The sequence below is a fragment of the Biomphalaria glabrata genome, chromosome 1, assembly GCF_947242115.1.
Source record: "Biomphalaria glabrata chromosome 1, xgBioGlab47.1, whole genome shotgun sequence".
NCBI classification, from domain to species: Eukaryota; Metazoa; Mollusca; class Gastropoda; family Planorbidae; genus Biomphalaria; species Biomphalaria glabrata.
In genome coordinates this window covers 57,697,835-57,716,813 of record NC_074711.1, presented here as the reverse complement: position 1 = coordinate 57,716,813, position 18,979 = coordinate 57,697,835, and the positions used below count along the sequence as shown (strand labels likewise).

Below are 18,979 nucleotides of genomic sequence, written 5' to 3'. Positions count from 1 at the left end.
GTCCGTCTCCCTCTCTCTCTGTCTCTCTCTCTCTGTCTCTCCCCCTCTCTCTGTCTCTGTCTCTCCCCCTCTCTCTGTCTGTCTCCCTCTCTCTCTGTCTCTCTCCCTCTCTCTGTCCGTCTCCCTCTCTCTCTGTCTCTCTCCCTCTCTCTGCCCGTCTCCCCCTCTCTCTCTGCCCGTCTCCCTATCTCTCTTTGTCTCTCCCTCTCTCTGCCCGTCACCCTCTCTCTCTGCCCGTCTCCCCCTCTCTTTCTGTCTCTCCTCTCTCTCTCTCTCTGCCAGTCTCCCTCTGTCTCTCCGTATCTCTCCTTCCCTCTTTTCCCCGTCTCTCTCTCTCTCTTCTTCATGTCCTTAAAACAGAAAAAAAAATATGACCAATTATCTTTTTGTCTCTATCTTTATCATTAGTGCAGGGCCCCTGTGGCCAAGTCCTATTCAAACATATCATCCCGTATAGTTTGGTGTACATGTAAAGTGCCTACTTGCTTTTAAGGACAGGCTTTCGAATGACCATACGTAGTCATTAAAAAACAAAATTAATTATTCTGTGTGTGAGATTACAGTTCCCAAAGAACGACACTATTGGGTAAGCATTACATGAACATTTTAATCATTGTTATAAATGAATAACAGAGAATTAAATCTCCAAACTTGGACTCTTTTAAAACGCTAAAAGTAACTCGTATTTTTAATTTTTATTTTGTTCCGAGTGTTGGTTGTGTTTCTTATACTGTTTTTAATGAACATGTTCATTGTATTCCTGTTGTAATAATGGTGTAAATGTATGTGCATAAAATATAGGAAATATCTTTTCAATTTGGCCTGGTTAAACAAGTTTTCAGAAGCAGTTGTTTCTCTTACTGTAAGAACATTGAACGTTATCGTGAAATCGTATTTTCAATGGCGCTCTTAGATTTAGAGATCTAGACTTAACGGACGATGACGCGAGAAAATCAATAAATAAAAGTAACAACAATAACAACAACAACAGCAACAAAAAAGGTTAATCTCTACCGGGTTGTTGAAACTGCATTTAAAATGTAAACATTTCTATTTTCTTATTTTATTTGAAAAAAAAAGTTTACAAACGTTTTTGTTTGGATATAATGTGATACTTATATATAGAAAGATGAGAAAATGAAAAAGTCGACAGTCAAAGTGATCAAGGGACAGAACTAATCTATTACTTTCTGAGCCCGCTGAGCAGAAATGTGCTTATTACCAGGGAGGCTAATGACGGTGTTGCGCGCAAGTAAGATAGTCAAGTGTAGCTCTGATACTCCAAGCATCTTTGTCACCCTCTCGCTTCTTCTTCCTCGCCCCCCCCCCCCTCTCGCCACTCCCATCCACTCGATCCCATAAAATGATTTTCATTATCCATATTCAAATAGAATACGTCTCATCTGAGCCCCCCCCCCTCTTCCTTTTACACCCCTTCACCCCTCTCCTTTTATATCTAGATGCCGTGCGTAGACTTTTAGACTTGGAAACAAACCCGAGTCGTAGCCAATTACTCTGTCACGACCAATAAGATGTTAGCTTTGGCTCCATGCCCCCACCCTCTCCGGCTGAACAGACAGCACCGGCTACGTTCATTTCAATGGAGAGAGGCGTGGCCACGGGGCGTGGCCTCATCGGAACAGACTGGCGACTCCGCAAATGCTGTTCACTTGACGCTTCTCTTAAGACATGCCTTCAACTCGAATAATTAAAAAAGAAAAAAAAAAGTCAGGTAGAAATTTAGCTATGCGGCAGAGAGCGATTAGAACAGTTAGTCCGGTTCTGCGACCAGGCGGTAGCGACATATTTGTCTGTTAGATCAACAAAGCAAGTCTTTGATTAGCTGTTGTTGTGATATGTAATCTTACTTTGATTGTGTGCAAGTCTTCTAAAGTTTGAAGCGTAAGCTTGTGCTCACGGAGAAATTTTTCGCACATATTGAAAAGGATTTAGATCTAGCAAGGAAATAGAGCGAATTATTTCTGATCAAATTTCACGGAGAAATGTACACTGTGAGTTAGGTGCTTCCAGGAACCAGTGATAGATCTATGACTTAAGTCAAAATTGTATGTGTTCTGTGTTCAAGGGATGACTTATAAAATTTAATTCTTTAGCCTTGACGATACAGTTTAAAACTGAGATCATCAGAATGTCACTACTGTCCAGCGAAAACTCAGCATTCACGCCGCTGGTTAGGTCGAATATTCCGCTTGGATTGCAGGTAGAATTCAGTAGAAAGGAGATGTCTTCTCCAGGTATGGACAGGCACGAACTGTCCCCAGTTTCATCGCCGACACTCCTGTCCTCAGCCTTTCATCGCCATCATTTCCATCTACAACAGCAGCTCCACCAGCAGCATTTTCTGTCTCGGCGACTCAGCGAAGATGGTCACACGGACAGTAGTTCTTCCATCCACAGCGATGGGGAAGGCGACCAGAGCTCCCCTTGCAGCCCGCAGTCCCCTCCTGACTCGCCAGTGTCCCCCGGGGTTGAAGCCCGGCCGCCCAGCGCCAAAGAGAACGAACACTGCTCCCCGCCAGCGTCTCGGGGGTTCTCCTTTTCCGTGGAAGACATTCTGAAGCCGGATAAGAAGAAGTCGCCTAGTCATGGAGGCCCCGGGGTTAACAACAAATCCAGTCCCGTCAGCTGCCCGCCACAAGACTTGAGATGGACGGGGCCACCTCAGCCAACGCACCTCCACCCGAGCACAGCCCTTCCATTACCATCTCAACTGTCCCCAGTCTCTGTGTCCACAGCAGCGACGCCGCCTTCAGCACCTACATTACCACCCGCCCCTGGAGGAGGTTTAGCATCCTGGTACCTTAGTTCAAGATTTCCACAAAGTAACGGTGAGTAATCTTTCAGGCGATACTTTAGTTAAATGACAACACATTTGTTTTCTTCTAGTGGCTACATCTCTGTTGTAGTGGCTACACCTTTCTTCTAGTGTCTATATCTTTTGTTTTGGCGACATTGTTTGTTATGGTGACTACATTTTCATTTTATTGGTGACATGAAACAATATTAAAAAATAAATTTTCCAAGTATTTAAATGTCCAATAAAACTAATTATAGGCTGATATCAGTAACGTTAGTATCTAAGTTTGAAGTCTTTAGCGGACACGGCATTGAAATGATACAAATAATCAGAAGATCATTGCTTAGAAAACATTGTTAAGAAAGTTTTCAAGAATTGTGTTTTTCTTAAACCGTATCTCAGTACTGTCAATGCCGTAGGATGACTATCTCAGTACTGTCAATGCCGTAGGATGACTATCTCAGTAGTGTCAATGCCGTAGGATGACTATCTCAGTACTGTCAATGCCGTAGGATGACTATTAGCTTCTGATTAATGTAATAGTCTAGTTACAGTCTTGTAATAAATACTAATACTTTTAATACTATCATTGACAATACTATCATTAATAATAAAAAAAATAAACTCAACACAAATATTCACTTGATTATTCATTTAAAAAATTACAACTAAATATATATATTTAAAAGCTGAACAGATTTTGTAATACAGTCATGGATGTGCAAATTCCTTGAAAACAAATGTTTCGAAGACGTTTAACAATATTCCTTCACACTTTGCACGAACAGCATAGATCTATGAGACCCGAACTCCATTCAAACACACAATAAGGCCCACTCCTATAGTGTGACTGAACCCAAACTGGGCTCTACTGTATCTAATGAGAGAGTACATTTCATTGAAAACAAACTTCTACGCCAGGAAGTACACAAGGTGCATCTATGGGGTAAAAGAGAACCATGTCCTCAAGCTTGGCATCTGTCCTATCTTCGATTCTGTGTGTTGTCTAATGGTACTTCACTTCGTCTAATGTGAGCCCGAACACATCCAAGGGACACAACAATTAACTAGAACATACTACATAAGACTTCTGAATATTTCAACTGACGTTTATTTACAGATGGGGGTGATCGTCTTAACTCTGTTTATAATTAGCAGTCTATTCAATATCCATCTTTCTACAAGTCCTAGCCATATTCTCCTATCATGTATTCTGTAGCGGCATTCGTCTGTCTCGCTACGTCACTACTTTTAACGCCACTAAAAACAATGCACAATATATTTATTTACGAAACTAACAGAATCTCTAAACTAAACTAGGTCATTGCAGACCATATGAAGGGCCAATGTCATTGGTCAACCATGTAACATGTCGGGACTCCGAGTCACATGCTGAATCTTCAGATTTTCCGAATGTGTGGTGGTCGTCACAGGTATGGGGACTTTGGGACTTCCCACAGCGCTATGGTCCTGTTTTACATCAGCCTCGTCTAGTTAGCAGACGATGGTTTTTCAAGCACCTTTGGAAAGAAATGAATGTTGAAACTACTGAGTAGACAGTCGATTGTGATTTCAAGATCAGTGTCTATGCACTAATGTTTCTTACTTCCAAGAACTGGAAAACATATTGGGGGGGGGGGTCGTGTTCGTGTATTTCTATTTTAAAATTAGATCTGATGTACTCAGTCTAACGAGATTTAAGAACGTAATTACGAAATGTTACAACTACAACATTGCACTTAAATTTATCTACTCATACAATTAATTTAAGTATCCCAACTAGTTAATATGCACTGTAATATTTAAGGAACAAATAACATTTGGACCAAAACAAAAGCAAATCTTATTAATCTTGTAGAACTCTTTCACAATAAGTAGGCTTATACGTAATTATCGTAATTATTATTATTATGAAATAACAAATCTTAAATGTAAATGAAAAGCTGTACTAATAATTTAAGAGTTACCTTCTTTTAATAAATGACATTGTTATTATGCTCGGACACCAGAAATAATGATAAATAAATAGCTTATGTTAAGCTTGGAATAAATATATGCACCGATCTGCCCTCTGATCTGCCCTCTGATCTGCCTTTGATCGGGCCGCTGTTTATCTCTTGGATGTAATGTGTTGTTGAGCAACGGCCTCATTTCACGGTCGAGTGGACAGATCAATATGTCTGTAGACTGATCATGTAACAGACCAACTAATGCCTAGACTCACGCTGCAGATGTAACTAGCCGATGACTAAAATGTTTGTGAACATTTCAAGTGGACAGCGCTATGAGAACTGTGTGTCTATCACCAAACAACATTCCAAGTGGACAGCGCTATGAGAACTGTGTGTCTATCACCAAACAACATTCCAAGTGGACAGCGCTATGAGAACTGTGTGTCTATCACCAAACGTATTTACTTAGTGAGATGTTCAAGGGACTCAGTATACTGTCAGTTTGTTCAATATACTAACATTATTACTAGTTCAAAGTCATTAGAAACTAAATATGCACTATTGTATAGTATAATTTGTACCCTGATAAATACAAACCGGATGCCTCTGATATTATCTATATCTATATCTATATCTATATCTATCTATCTATCTATCTATCTATCTATCTATCTATCTATCTATCTATCTATCTATCTATCTATCCACAAATTACAGCGTTAAAACACAAATGTATAAATTGCTAAAATTAAAATATATATAACTCTAATATTTCCCATTCCCTCTAATCGAGCTAACTTGATCTAAACAAAGTGATTAGTGTAATTAAACAGAGACACATAGCAAAGAGTTTAAACTCTGATCGGATTCATACAGGCGTGATAGCTTACTTCACAGTGTTCAATAGTGTTTAAGATAAACCGAAATTGATAAATGAAGAAATAAATACAACTAAAAAATGGCCGTTGGTTACAATGTTTTGTTGTTTCCTTAGCATTACGATCGACACACACACACACACATAATCCATAACAGAATACGTACAATAGAAACCTAACAAGTTATCCCTACACGGACTTTTACAAAAATTAGCTTTGAACGGACTCTAGAAATAGAAGTGAGATTACTGAGTCAATAAAGTCATGGGCGGAGAAGTGGCTACACCACTGTTCAATCATTCCAGTAATAATAATAATAATAACTATTAGCTATTGATATTCCCTTTAACGAAACTCGACCCTGGCTTCGCCAGAGAATGAATAGTCGTTGTTTTCTAACATTATAATAATAATATTATTATTATTATTATCATTATTATCTGTAACTTGATGTGTGTCGTAGTGGAGCTGTGACAGCGTTCTCAAATCCCTCCACTTGCCCAGGTCAGCAACTGTTCTTATCAGGACATAATAATATTATTAATAATAATTGAAGGTCTTCACTATCCCTAAGAAGATTCTCGTTACCTCAAAGAGCAGTACTGCTACGCAACTGCCACATCAACAGAAAAAAAGTCTTTAGTGGAAAGTGTTAATGTAACTTCAATAATTTTTCTTTCTTTAAGGAAGCACGATCCTGGCAGTTCCAGAAAATGAAAATTAATTCAATTTTATTATAATAATAATAATTTAAGGTTTTAAATTTCACTAATATAAGACATGGAAAACTGAAATGGAAAAACAAAGAAAATATGGGAACCTAGGCTTGGAGATAAGGCGTTTATGGAAGTTGTCTAAAATAACAGTATATCCTGTTGTTCTATCAACAGAGAAGATAAAAACTCAGCTCACAGATACCTTTAAGTCCCTTAACAACCGGTCAGCATATGTTCTTAGCAGGATATAATTATAATAATAATGATAATAATAATAATACAGGGTAATAATAATAATAATAATAATAAATTAAAGTCTTAAACTACTCTAAGAAGATTCTCTTTGCCTGACAGAGGGCGTTACTACTGCATCACCAGGAAATCCTCAGTGGACACTGATAAAGGGACTACAATGAATCTTGTTTCTCTTTAACTGAAGCTCGCCCCTGACAGTGCCAGAGAAGGAATACTCGTTCGTTTCTAATATAATAATAGTCATAATAAAATTAACAACAATAACAATAATGTCTCAAGGAGGAAATGTTTCCTCGAGGAAATTAGCTTGACAATGTGTGTGCATTACACCTGACAAAACATGTCAACGATAGCCAATGAAAAATACTTTCCATCCAGTCTCACTCCAACCTGACAGAACAAGCTGACATCAGAAAGTTGGATTGGATTGAGGGATTGGATTGAAGGATTGGATTGCAAGAGAATGAAACGTGTTTTTATGTCTCTTTTTGAGATCTCTGTGTCCCCGTGATGGTTAAATGTTAAGGTTGTGTTTTTTTTTAATTTTTGTCACAGAGTTAGCCCAACATTTGATATCTTGTTATTAATAGAGTTCTGTTGACAAGTTAGATGATTTTTGTGCTCTTATGGAATGCTCTAGATCTAGACGGTGACATGAAACTAAGTGTACAGTGTTAAAATTAGCCGGAAGTCATACTTGTTTTACATACAGACCGCCTTTGGATTCACTTTTTTTACCAGATAGGCTATCTTTAGGCTCACTATCTTTGATACACTGCCTTTGGATTCACAATCTTTTTATTTTTTTTGGCAGACAGCTTTTTGATTTACATTTTTAGCGGCCCCCGAAAAGGGAATAGCTGCTATTAGTTTTGTGTGGTCTGTCTGTCCGTCCGTCCGTCCTTCCCCATTAGATCTCGTAAACTAGAAAAGATATTGAATCATGCTATTTTACACCTTTCAAAGTTTTGATTTTTCTTTTCTGATAGCAAAAAAAATAATTTCTAAAATCAACAATGCATATAAATAGAAATATAATTTAAAAAGACAATGAATTAGTAGTGTTTCATATTATACACGTGAAGTGTAGCTTCATAAGGGCAATGTTTCATACAACCAAAGGGAAAAGTTTTTTTTATTATTATTATTATTATGGCGCTGCCAGGGTCGAGTTTCGCTAAAGAGAAACAAAATTCATCGTAGTCCCTTTAACAGTTTCCACTGAGGAATTTTCTGGTGATGTGGCAGGTCTGCAGCAGTATTATTATTATTATTATTATTATTAAGGGAAGAGATATATTTGTTGAGGCTTTGCATTAGAGATTGGCCCTTTACAAAACAATTAGATCCATTAGATAATCATTTAATGACACCAGTTAGGCCAGGTTCACATCTAACTTCACCTTCACATATCATTTAGTCTGTTGGACCGTTGGGGCACCACACAAGATCTGTCAACCGTCTTTCTCCCTTTCTCTCTGTCCTTTGCCTTTGATAGAATTTCATTCACTGACGGGCCTGTCCGTTCTTTGAGGATGTCTTCCCATCGCTTTCTCTGTCTTCCTCTTCATATTCTTCCTGGTACTGTTCCCTGAAGGAAGGTCTTTGCTAGCCCTGAGGACCTTGTGATTTAGCCATAGAGTTTGAGTTTATGTTTTCTGACAGTGGTAAGCGGTCATCGTGGGCTCCAATTGCTGTATTAAACCTGTTTCTACTCTCTTCATTCGTGATGCGTTCTTTGAGATTGACACCTTGGATTTAATTGTATCAGGTCGTTAGTCGAACTAACAATACAACAGTATCAGGTCGTTAGTCGAACTAACAATACAACAGTATCAGGTCGTTAGTCGAACTAACAATACAACAGTATCAGCAACACTTTCGACACAAGCACGTCTCTTCTTTGTGTATCGACGGAGCTAGGGTTGTAGTGGTTGTTAGTTTGTAATTCATAGTTTCTGATAGTCTTTCTGAAAATATTGAACCTGTCTATTTTTAACCAGCCATAGCGGACCACTTCGGGGGCCGATTTTGAGTTTGTGGAAACACAAACAGTCTGTGTCCTCGTTTTTTAAGGTAGACCTGCTATTGACTTAAATAGAAAGTTATTGTGTATATTATATATTGCGAACTCGTTGTTGATATATAGACCTGATTATATGGTTGAAGTCTTCAGTATTGAAATGAGTGATCTATATATGTGTTTTTTTAGAACTGCACCTTATTTCCTAATGTCTGACGTCACCTTTTCATTAGGCCTGTGTAGTGTAAACTATATCAATGGTTATAAAAATAAATATATAAATATACACACAAATATCAATTGACTAGACAATCATACAAACAGATAAACGCACTGACATCAATTGAATTAACAAGTCATATAAATAAATATAGGCACTGACAATAATTGACATGTGTAACTATAAAATATACAAGAAATAAACATAAGCGCTGTCACTATACCGATTGCAATGAAAAAAAAAAAAAAACAAACCTAGCTCAAGCAATTATGAAAACATATTATTTTGTTACAGTTTGTAAATCAGCGTTTGCTTTTGTGTCGGCAAAAAAAGGGATAAAGTATTGTGTATAACATTGTGTATAACATCATAACATCACTTTGATATGACTGCAACTGTTAGGTAAATGAAAATAGGCCACCACATGTGCATCAGTCAATAAATGAAATAGAGATACTAAATATGTCGGTCAACAATCGTACCTTAGTTCTAAATGAGTTACCCAAAACCAGGATGACAAAGTAACGACAAATACAAACTATAATAAATGCATTTCTTTAAAAATAATAAACTTCATTTTCGTCCCGCGTAGGAATACATAACTTCTTTCTTTCTCGCTTTCAACATTTTCACACAGGAGTGAGAGGACACTGTCCTTGCGTTATCGTGAGTGTTAAATATCTTGGTTGTGACGTTCAAAGATTGAAATGTATACATCGACTTATACGTTCTTCTTCTTCTTCCTTCTCATTTGACATGTCGGAGGGTTCAGATCAGTCATCCTAGATCTGAGATGAACTGCGCAGTGGTTTCTAGATCAGTCATCCTAGATCTGAGCTGAACTGCGCAGTGGTTTCTAGATCAGTCATCCTAGATCTGAGCTGAACTGCGCAGTGGTTTCTAGATCAGTCATCCTAGATCTGAGCTGAACTGCGCAGTGGTTTCTAGATCAGTCATCCTAGATCTGAGCTGAACTGCGCAGTGGTTTCTAGATCAGTCATCCTAGATCTGAGATGAACTGCGCAGTGGTTTCTAGATCAGTCATCCTAGATCTGAGATGAACTGCGCAGTGGTTTCTAGATCAGTCATCCTAGATCTGAGATGAACTGCGCAGTGGTTTCTAGATCAGTCATCCTAGATCTGAGATGAACTGCGCAGTGGTTTCTAGATCAGTCATCCTAGATCTGAGATGAACTGCACAGTGGTTTCGAGATCAGGCAGCTCTCCGTAGAGTTTTTGTTCTACAGGGGCCAGAGTCTTGTTCGGGCCTCTTGATAGAGTACGCAGCTTTGGTCAGCATTCTGTGGTGATGCTCCACGAGTGCAGGTTTCGCTAGTCCCGACTTTAAGTTTCCGGAACATATGTTGTCTCATTCTGTTGTGTCCGGTTCTGAGTCGAAAAATTATCCGTTGGTCATGTCGAGATATTTTATAATAGGCGTCCTTTTTCATGTAATTGGGCTGTGAGTTGGTCCAATTCTCATTTATTCTACGTATACCGGTACGTTGAAAACAAGGATATCGTGTGGTCATCGTGTGGTCATATCGTGTGGTCATCACAACGACCTATCGTCTTTATTTTCATCCCTAAATGTCAGGTACCAGCTGGAGTAGCTTGCGTTCAGTTACCTTTTACAAACTGCGAATAAACAAGAAACATTTTTAAAACATTTTTTTTAAAGCAATTCCTTCTTTATGAAGCTGATTCTGGTCTGTATGAAGCTGATTCTGGTCTGTATGAAGCTGATTCTGGTCTTTATGAAGCTGAATTCTGGTCTTTAATTTCTCAATCTGTTTCGTGTATGTTTCACTATTGCAAGTAGTCTTCCCGGTGAGCTTTGCACAATTGAGTTCATCTAGTCACAGCCAAGCTATATGATTGTATAAACAAATGTGGACTGGAACTTCTACATAAGAGTACTGAATACAAATAAACTTTGGAGTCGAGAGTGCGTTAATACCCTCTTAAGCCGTGTTCAAAATAAAAAATGTAAGACAAATTTAATTTTAGGATGATTACACTTCGTAAAAAAAGAGAGATAACAGTCAAACCAGAGTTTTCAATGTGTGGACAATTAGTTAGTTATTTTTTTCTTAGTTATAAATCACTTGTCGTATTTTTTAAATAGAAAAATCGTTAGAGCCGCTTTCGATATACGCGTACAGTTGCCTGTCAGTTATTTTACCTTTTGAACCCATGAAAAGTTCTCAAACTGTTAGGAGGAATTGTAGAAATAACAACTGTATTCGAACTTCAGACTTTTGGAATAAGGCAAGGTGGACCTTTGGAATAAAGCAAAGCGGACCTTTGGAATAAAGCAAAGCGGACCTTTGGAATAAAGCAAAGCAGACCTTTGGAATAAAGCAAAGCGGACCTTTGGAATAAAGCAAAGCAGACCTTTGGAATAAAGCAAAGTAGACCTTTGGAATAAAGCAAAGTGCTGTTTGGATTTAGCTTTATTTAATACGCTTATAGTAAATATAATTTTAAATTGGGTCTCGATGTAACCCTAAATGTTTCATTGTTTCGCCAACTCCCCGATTATAAGTTAATACTTTATTATTAATCTACTAAACTGTTATATCGAGATCGAGATAGACCAATAAGCCAGACGGTAATACGCATACAGTGTTGACAAAACGTAACAGCGCGATATAACCACTAGTATCAACATGCTACCATTACTTTGGTTAATTACACGCTCTGTGGGGCTCGCCACGACAAATCGCACGAGTTAATTGCATTGCGTTATTTTCCCATTAAAATTTGTGACAAGTTGGATTAGCGCCCTGGGTAGGCAGCCTTGATGAGCACATCGTAGCGTGCCTAAACCTATTCTGCAACTGTATCTCCATCATGCGACAGGTGTGTAAGGGTATCAATGGCTAATTGTATTGGCCAACTGTGGTTACAATGTATTATCTCATGTTTCAAGCTGAATTCGACATTTATATGTCTAAAGCAATACATTGCATTTGTATGGTACTTGAGTTCTTCTATCGTAGAGAATCCCAGACTTGTGTCCCTACTGCTCACAGTGCAGCGTTCTTAACTGTGGATGCCTGTTTTCTATCAATGGTCACAATAATTTGACTACGATATTATAACAACGATATACGCAGCTAACCATGACGGTAAAAATTGCATAAGTTGCGTCCCTTCAAATTATAGATTATACTTTTGCTATTATTTCACTGGAATAATTCGTACCTCTATTGTAACCTCTAGAGTCTAGAGTTACGTGGCTTGATTGACTGCTATTTATTACAGTATACTGGTATATACTGATTTAATTGATATCCAGTTATCGATTTCAGCACATAATCGATATCAATAACAGGACTCTCAATGTCAAGGTGTACCTAACAATGTAATCCGTGGTTAGTGATGTAGACAAGAAAATGCAAATACATTTACATTGAATGCCTTGACGTGGACGAAGAAATTGTACCTTCATTGTAGCCACTCGTAATAATGGACTCTGTAACTTCATTGTAGCCACTCGTAATAATGGACTCTGTAACTTCATTGTAGCCACTCGTAATAATGGACTCTGTAACTTCATTGTAGCCACTCGTAATAATGGACTCTGTAAATTCATTGTAGCCACTAATAATAATGGACTCTGTAACTTCATTGTAGCCACTAATAATAATGGACTTTCTAAACATAAAATATTTTTTTCACAGACACATGTAAACGCCTAGATTTGTTATTTTAAAAAGCCAGTTTGCTTGATCTCAATATGTTTGATTATATTTTAACACTATTGATTTTTTTTTCAATTAAATTGAAATGGAATTAAATACTTTTTTGGAACCAACACTAATGAAGTAGGTGGAACTAATGAGTACGATCTGTGTACCAGAATATAATGGAAATAAGAAAGAGAGAGAGAAAATGTTTGACCAGTAGTTGTAGCAATTCGTAGACATATGAATTTAAAAAAATACTATTTTAAAAAAGTGACAGTTTTGTCACAAAACTTATATAATCTTGCACTCGGTATGCAATAATTATGGAGTGCGCAATGCGGCGTGTTTCTTACATTATGAGATTAAAATCCAGATTTTGTATTCTTCATTTTGGTTTTGGACCATATGTTTATTTCTTTCATACAATTTCAAGTATAACCCCATGCTACTGTATACAATTTCGAATACATTCCACTGCACAAAATTATAAATTTATTTTACTGCACAAAACCGTTACTATTTGTTACTGCATACATTTATGAATTCATTGGACCGCATGCTGTTTAAAACATTACCTAAATGTACTTTGCATCTATTGCATATTTATTATTTAATTACAATTTTTTTGTGTATTAATGCACTGAAGCATTGTGGGTAGTAGAACTAACCTTCTCTCTAGTCTGTACTTGATAGATGTATTCTCTTGCTAATCAATATAAAGTAGAGATATGCTCGGTTTAGTCTGACTCTATCAGATCTACTCACTATCTTATGCTGTTAACGTATTATAATTAATTTTAACACCAAGGCAAATGATTTAACAGAGAGTGCTAGATAAAATAATTAGTTCTATATCTAGGTCAGGCTGGATTTTCTATGGTTTTGTTTTTTATAACCTAGGTTGAAATAAGTAATTTAGTAATTGAAATAAGAAATTAAAAATACAACACTATATGCTATAGTCACTTACTGTAAATATATATAAAATATATAATTATCTTTTAATTTTATATATATTCTCATTTTTCTCATTTCCTTACCTGAAAAATATACTTGTTTTAAAAAACACATTTAGGATTTTTTAATTGATAGTTACAATATATATATATATATATATATATATATATATGTATATATATATACATATATAAATAGCGTAGCAGTTAAATCCTCCTCTTCTATAACATATAACACATTATGCAAACGACAATCCCCAAATTTCGCGAGAAAAGCTAAGGAAGATTTTGATTTTAAAACAGCCTCCAAAATTTACGATAAACCCTCTCTTCAAAAAAACAAATTACACACTCAAAATTCTATGAACGCAGCCCAAGGGGTTTTGAGTTTAACCCCCCCCCCCCCCTTTTTCAGTGGGGTTTGAAGCTAAAAAAAATACCTCTTCAATATAAAAAAAAAGCTAATTACGCACTCAAAATGCTATGAGCGTAGCCAAATGGGTTTTGAGTTTAAATCCCCCTTTAGCCGGGTTTGAAGCTAAAAAATACCTCTTTAATATTAAAAACAAAGCAAATTATACACTCAAAATTCTATGAGTTTTTTCAAAGGGGTTTTGAGTTAAAAAAAAATGTTTGACTTAGATCTTCATCCAATCCACTAGATCAGTAATAGAAATAGAAATTGAAATAGACCTATACAAATTCGAACAGAGTCAAGTTCTGATTTCTACTAATGGAAAAAAAAAGTTTAATGTTTATTTCACACACACACACACAAGCAAAGTTTCTTTACAAATCTTTTCAATTATGTTTAGACTATTTTTGAATTGGACTCTATTACTATTTCACTTGGAGTTCTTAGCAATTTTAAGCAATTTTCCAAAGGGTTGAGTTAGAGACTGGAACTCTAGACCCCGAGGATATGCATCAAAGTATTCTATATAGCGGTATATGTTAACATCTGTCGACTGAACGGGTAAACCCATTAGCACATTGTTGTTTCATTTTTGTGGGGGAAGAAATGATACGGCAATATTCGCCATGTTTGACTTAGATCTTCATCCAATCCACTACATCAGTAATACCCAAACTAAGACCCGCAGGCCGCGGGTAATATCCTGCTAGTATAGATATATATATTAACAAAAGAGATTGGACCAGCACGCAGTGAACATAGAAGACGCGTGATACACAAACATCATCAGACAAGTTCTTAGTGGACACTGTTAAAAAGGAAAACATCGAATTTTGTTTTCCTTTAAAGTAGCTCCATCCTGGCAGTGTCAGAGGTTGGTAATTAATTCACTTCCATAATAATAAAAATTAGAATGCCATATCATCAGGAAATGTTTAGGTGGACTAAGAATTTCTTAAGAGAACTAATGAACTTATGAACTTATGAATTGTGTTTTCCTATGAAATACTCTGAATCTGGATGAATACAAGGGTTTCATTCTCTTTTCATTAGGATGAGCGGTGGCTGAGTGGTTAAGCGTTTGCCTACCACTATTGGAGTCCTGTGTTCGAATCTCGGTAAGGACTGGGAGGATTTTGAATTTCGGGATTTTTAGGGCGCCGCTGAGTCCACCCAACTCTAAAGGGTACCTGACCTTTGTTGGGAAAATTAAAGGCGGTTGGACGCGCGCTAGCCACTTGACACCCTGCTCGTTAACCGTTGGCCAAAGAAACAGATGACCCTATCATCATCTGCCCTATAGATGGCAAAGGTCTGAAAGGAAACTTTACCAGTAGTAAATAATATCACTACAACTCATGATACAAATACTAGTATATTGTACTAATACTACTACTAATAATAGAAGACTTAAATATTGTTACTTTCCTATAGGACAATGCGAACAACATTTTTGTTTTGTTGGATACTCTGTCAAATAAACTTTGTTTTTCTTCATGTTTAGCTTAGACCCCATGTAATAGACATACTTAACTGGTTCTGAGAAGTCTAGTTTATTAGTTCATCTCATTTCATTGACATTATTTCACTCGCTCATTGTCCATTACGGCTCATGTGGCGATACGGTTCAGTTGTTGAAAGAAGGAGATCCTTTCCCTGTGGCCAGTTTTCCTAAGGGTGCAACTGTTGTCCAGGCGAAAAATATGTAATGTCTGGGGGGGGGGGGGCGGGGGGGGGAGTTGTCAAAATATTTGCTACATAGCTATTATGGATCCTGGCGTGTTGAAGTGACCCGTGGAAACGTGCACGCGTTCGCCCGGAACGCTGTAGGGATGGACGCTCATTGCGCCTACGTGAGGTGTAATGATGTGGGCAACAAGACATCATGATGTGGGCAACAAGACATCATGATGTGGGCAACAAGACATCATGATGAGCCCAGGGTGGACAACTGGGGGAGGCATGACGGTCAACGTATGACCAGACACATTGTGCGGCACTGTGAATGAGTTGTTGCGTCACAGATCGTGGCGAGATTGGTTATGTCCACACAGATCTTGACATGTTAACGTCTCCATTAAGCGGGTCACCTAATGTCCAGCTTCGGCTGACTACTTGGATGACCTGGCCTAAATGTCTATGACACTTTCATGTCACAAACAACACTACGACCGTGGTGCTACATATATACATATCATCACTCTTCCCAATAGGTTTATACTGGCATATCGATTATTAGGCACATAGTACTAATTGGTAGATCTGGTTAAAATGATGAAAAGCTGGACACAAAATCTGGTGAGAAAATTTCCAAGCGTAGCTGAGGATTCGTGAATTTGTATTCAATACACTCAAATTCACAAAGAATATTTTTAGATCTCACAATTCAATCGTATATAATAAAAGCACATTCAATAATTCAAATATTTGGGTCAGTTATTCTTATAGAATACAGACGTTACTTCAAAAGAGACAATAATTACGTCTCTAGTATCTAGTCAAGCATATTCACTTTTGACTTCTAGCGTATTGGCATTTTGTACTGGAAATAATTTAATTAGCTAAAAAAAAAAGACCCTCAACATTTTATTTTAATTTAAAGAGCAATGTTACGAAGGAATGGCATAAGCTAGTAAATGTTACAAGTCTCTAGAAGGCTTTAATTAGTGAGTGTAACATGTCTCTAGAAGACTTTAATTAGTGAGTGTAACATGTCTCTAGAAGACTTTAATTAGTGAGTGTAACATGTCTCTAGAAGACTTTAATTAGTGAGTGTAACATGTCTCTAGAAGTCTTTACTAGATGTTACGACTCCTTTATATCTAGACGGTAGGCCGCTTACTAGATTAGTTTTCCTATTTTGAAAATGGATTAAAGACGTGTTCACGTGGATGCATATTTAATGAAGTTAAATTCAATAACGTTTTCCAGATATTTACCTTGACAGACAACACAAACGCAAAATTTGCTTCTCCTCTTACTTACACGCACGCACGCAGACAAACACATACTCTAATTTTTTTATTATTATTATTTTTTTGTACTGACCTAAATTATTATTTTTTGATCTATTTCCAGCAGTACCACCAACACCAAGATTGGCACCTCACAAAATGACCCTTAGGAAGCACAAACCTAACAGGAAACCAAGGACGCCTTTCACCACGTCCCAGCTGTTGGCGTTGGAGCGGAAGTTCCGAGAGAAGCAGTACCTGAGTATCGCCGAGCGAGCCGAGTTCTCTGCCTCTCTGACCTTGACCGAGACCCAGGTAAAAATCTGGTTCCAGAACCGGAGGGCCAAGGCAAAGCGTCTGCAAGAAGCGGAACTGGAAAAGCTGCGAATGGCGGCCAAACCGATGATGCCGCCCTTGCTGGGGATGGGCTTCCCCATGAGCCTGTACGGCCAGTTTCCCCGCAACGCCATCATGTCCCCGTTCTCTGGTCTTCAGTCCGGCGTCTCGTATCTCCATTGACACTACGTCAGTTTCAACTGGCCAAACCTTTCAAAACAAATCAGTTTATCAAACATTGACGTGTACGATAAGACGAAACCGGAAGTGTGGTCAAGCAGACTCCCAAAACACGCCTACTTCTTTCAAGCGAGATCTTGGTCATCGAAAACTTTCCATGTGAAGTCCAGGAACCAGGAACATAACAGATGACCGCGCAAAGAAAAAAATATAGAGAGATGGTCTGCTTAAGCTTGAACAAAACTAAGCTATTTGACCCAATAAACTGATTTAATACCTAGTCAATAAAACTGAACTGTTGACCTAGGCTTTGCAGGGTCAAATGGACCTATTTCTACTTTTAGAAGAACTTGCCTAGGAAGTTTGACTTGCTTTCTGATCAATTTCACTTGCAGTAACGATAACTCTTGTTTTCGTGCTAATTATTTTTATTGTTTCCCTTACTTTTGTGAAAGAAAGTAAAATGAACTGATTGCACTAACCTTTCACCCGACAAAGAGGTCAAAGGACAACATACTTTTTTTTCTCCATATAATGGAACTGTGATAATGCAACCAATTCGTACGATTTCGTAATGAGGTCAAATTATGTCATCATGATATCTCAAGTGTTGTCCAGATGATGTCTCACGTCTCGTCCTGATGTTATCGTGATGTCTCTAATGTCGTCCTGATGACGTCATGATGTCTGAAGTCTTGTCCTAATGATGTCATGATGTTTCAAGTCTTGTCCATATGATGTCATGATGTTTCAAGTCTTGTCCATATGATGTCATGATGTTTCAAGTCTTGTCCATATGATGTCATGATGTTTCAAGTCTTGTCCATATGATGTCATGATGTTTCAAGTCTTGTCCATATGATGTCATGATGTTTCAAGTCTTGTCCATATGATGTCATGATGTTTCAAGTCTTGTCCATATGATGTCATGATGTTTCAAGTCTTGTCCATATGATGTCATGATGTTTCAAGTCTTGTCCATATGATGTCTTAGAATGTGGTCGTGTGGACAGTTAAGCAATAATTAGAGGACGTTGTCTCTCATTGGTCCAGATGGTGGTGTAAGACGTAGTGTCCATTTGACGTGTGTTGAATGGACGCTCAAAGCATAGTCCGGTCTTTATGTACTAACATAGGATTTGTTGACGTTCGGATCTAATTAAAACATGTCTTTAAGTTCACTGAAATAAAATAAAGTTAAAAAATAATAATTAAAAAAACAGCATGAGACACACAAGTGTGAACTATTCGAGACACAAGTGTGAACTATTCGAGACACAAGTGTGAACTATTCGAGACACAAGTGTGGAACCAAGTCACTACAAGCAAGTCGCACATGGCATTGCATTTATTTTGTCAGAGTTAAACTCTTAATTACTTCACATTTACATTTTCACAATTTAGTCAATACTCTGAACATAATTCTACCATTATAGGAGCCTTGTGTCAAATGCCACTCAAGGTGTAGAAAATAATTAGGTCTAGAATGGCATCGATAGGTTGATTGACAAAAGAAAGAAATCAAGAAAATATCCAGTAGACATTTTTTTTTGCACAGGTATGAACTTTAAGAATCTTGTG

The 18,979-nt window shown here is 37.5% G+C and overlaps 1 protein-coding gene across 2 annotated transcripts; it reads left to right on the top strand.

Moving 5' to 3' along the window:
- Nucleotides 1–1,713: 1,713 nt before the first annotated feature.
- Nucleotides 1,714–18,134, top strand: LOC106062863 (homeobox protein MSX-1-like). 2 transcript variants are annotated; one of them, XM_056004213.1, is made up of 2 exons: nt 1,714–2,849; nt 17,010–18,134. In XM_056004213.1, exons 1-2 carry the CDS (start codon nt 2,150–2,152, stop codon nt 17,399–17,401), a joined length of 1,092 nt encoding a protein of 363 aa, XP_055860188.1. In that variant the 5' UTR covers nt 1,714–2,149; the 3' UTR covers nt 17,402–18,134. The 2 variants fall into 2 exon arrangements, with proteins under 2 accessions (XP_055860188.1, XP_013076633.2); XM_013221179.2 differs by having other exon boundaries at nt 1,717–2,849; nt 17,007–18,134.
- The last annotated feature ends 845 nt before the right edge of the window (nt 18,135–18,979 follow it).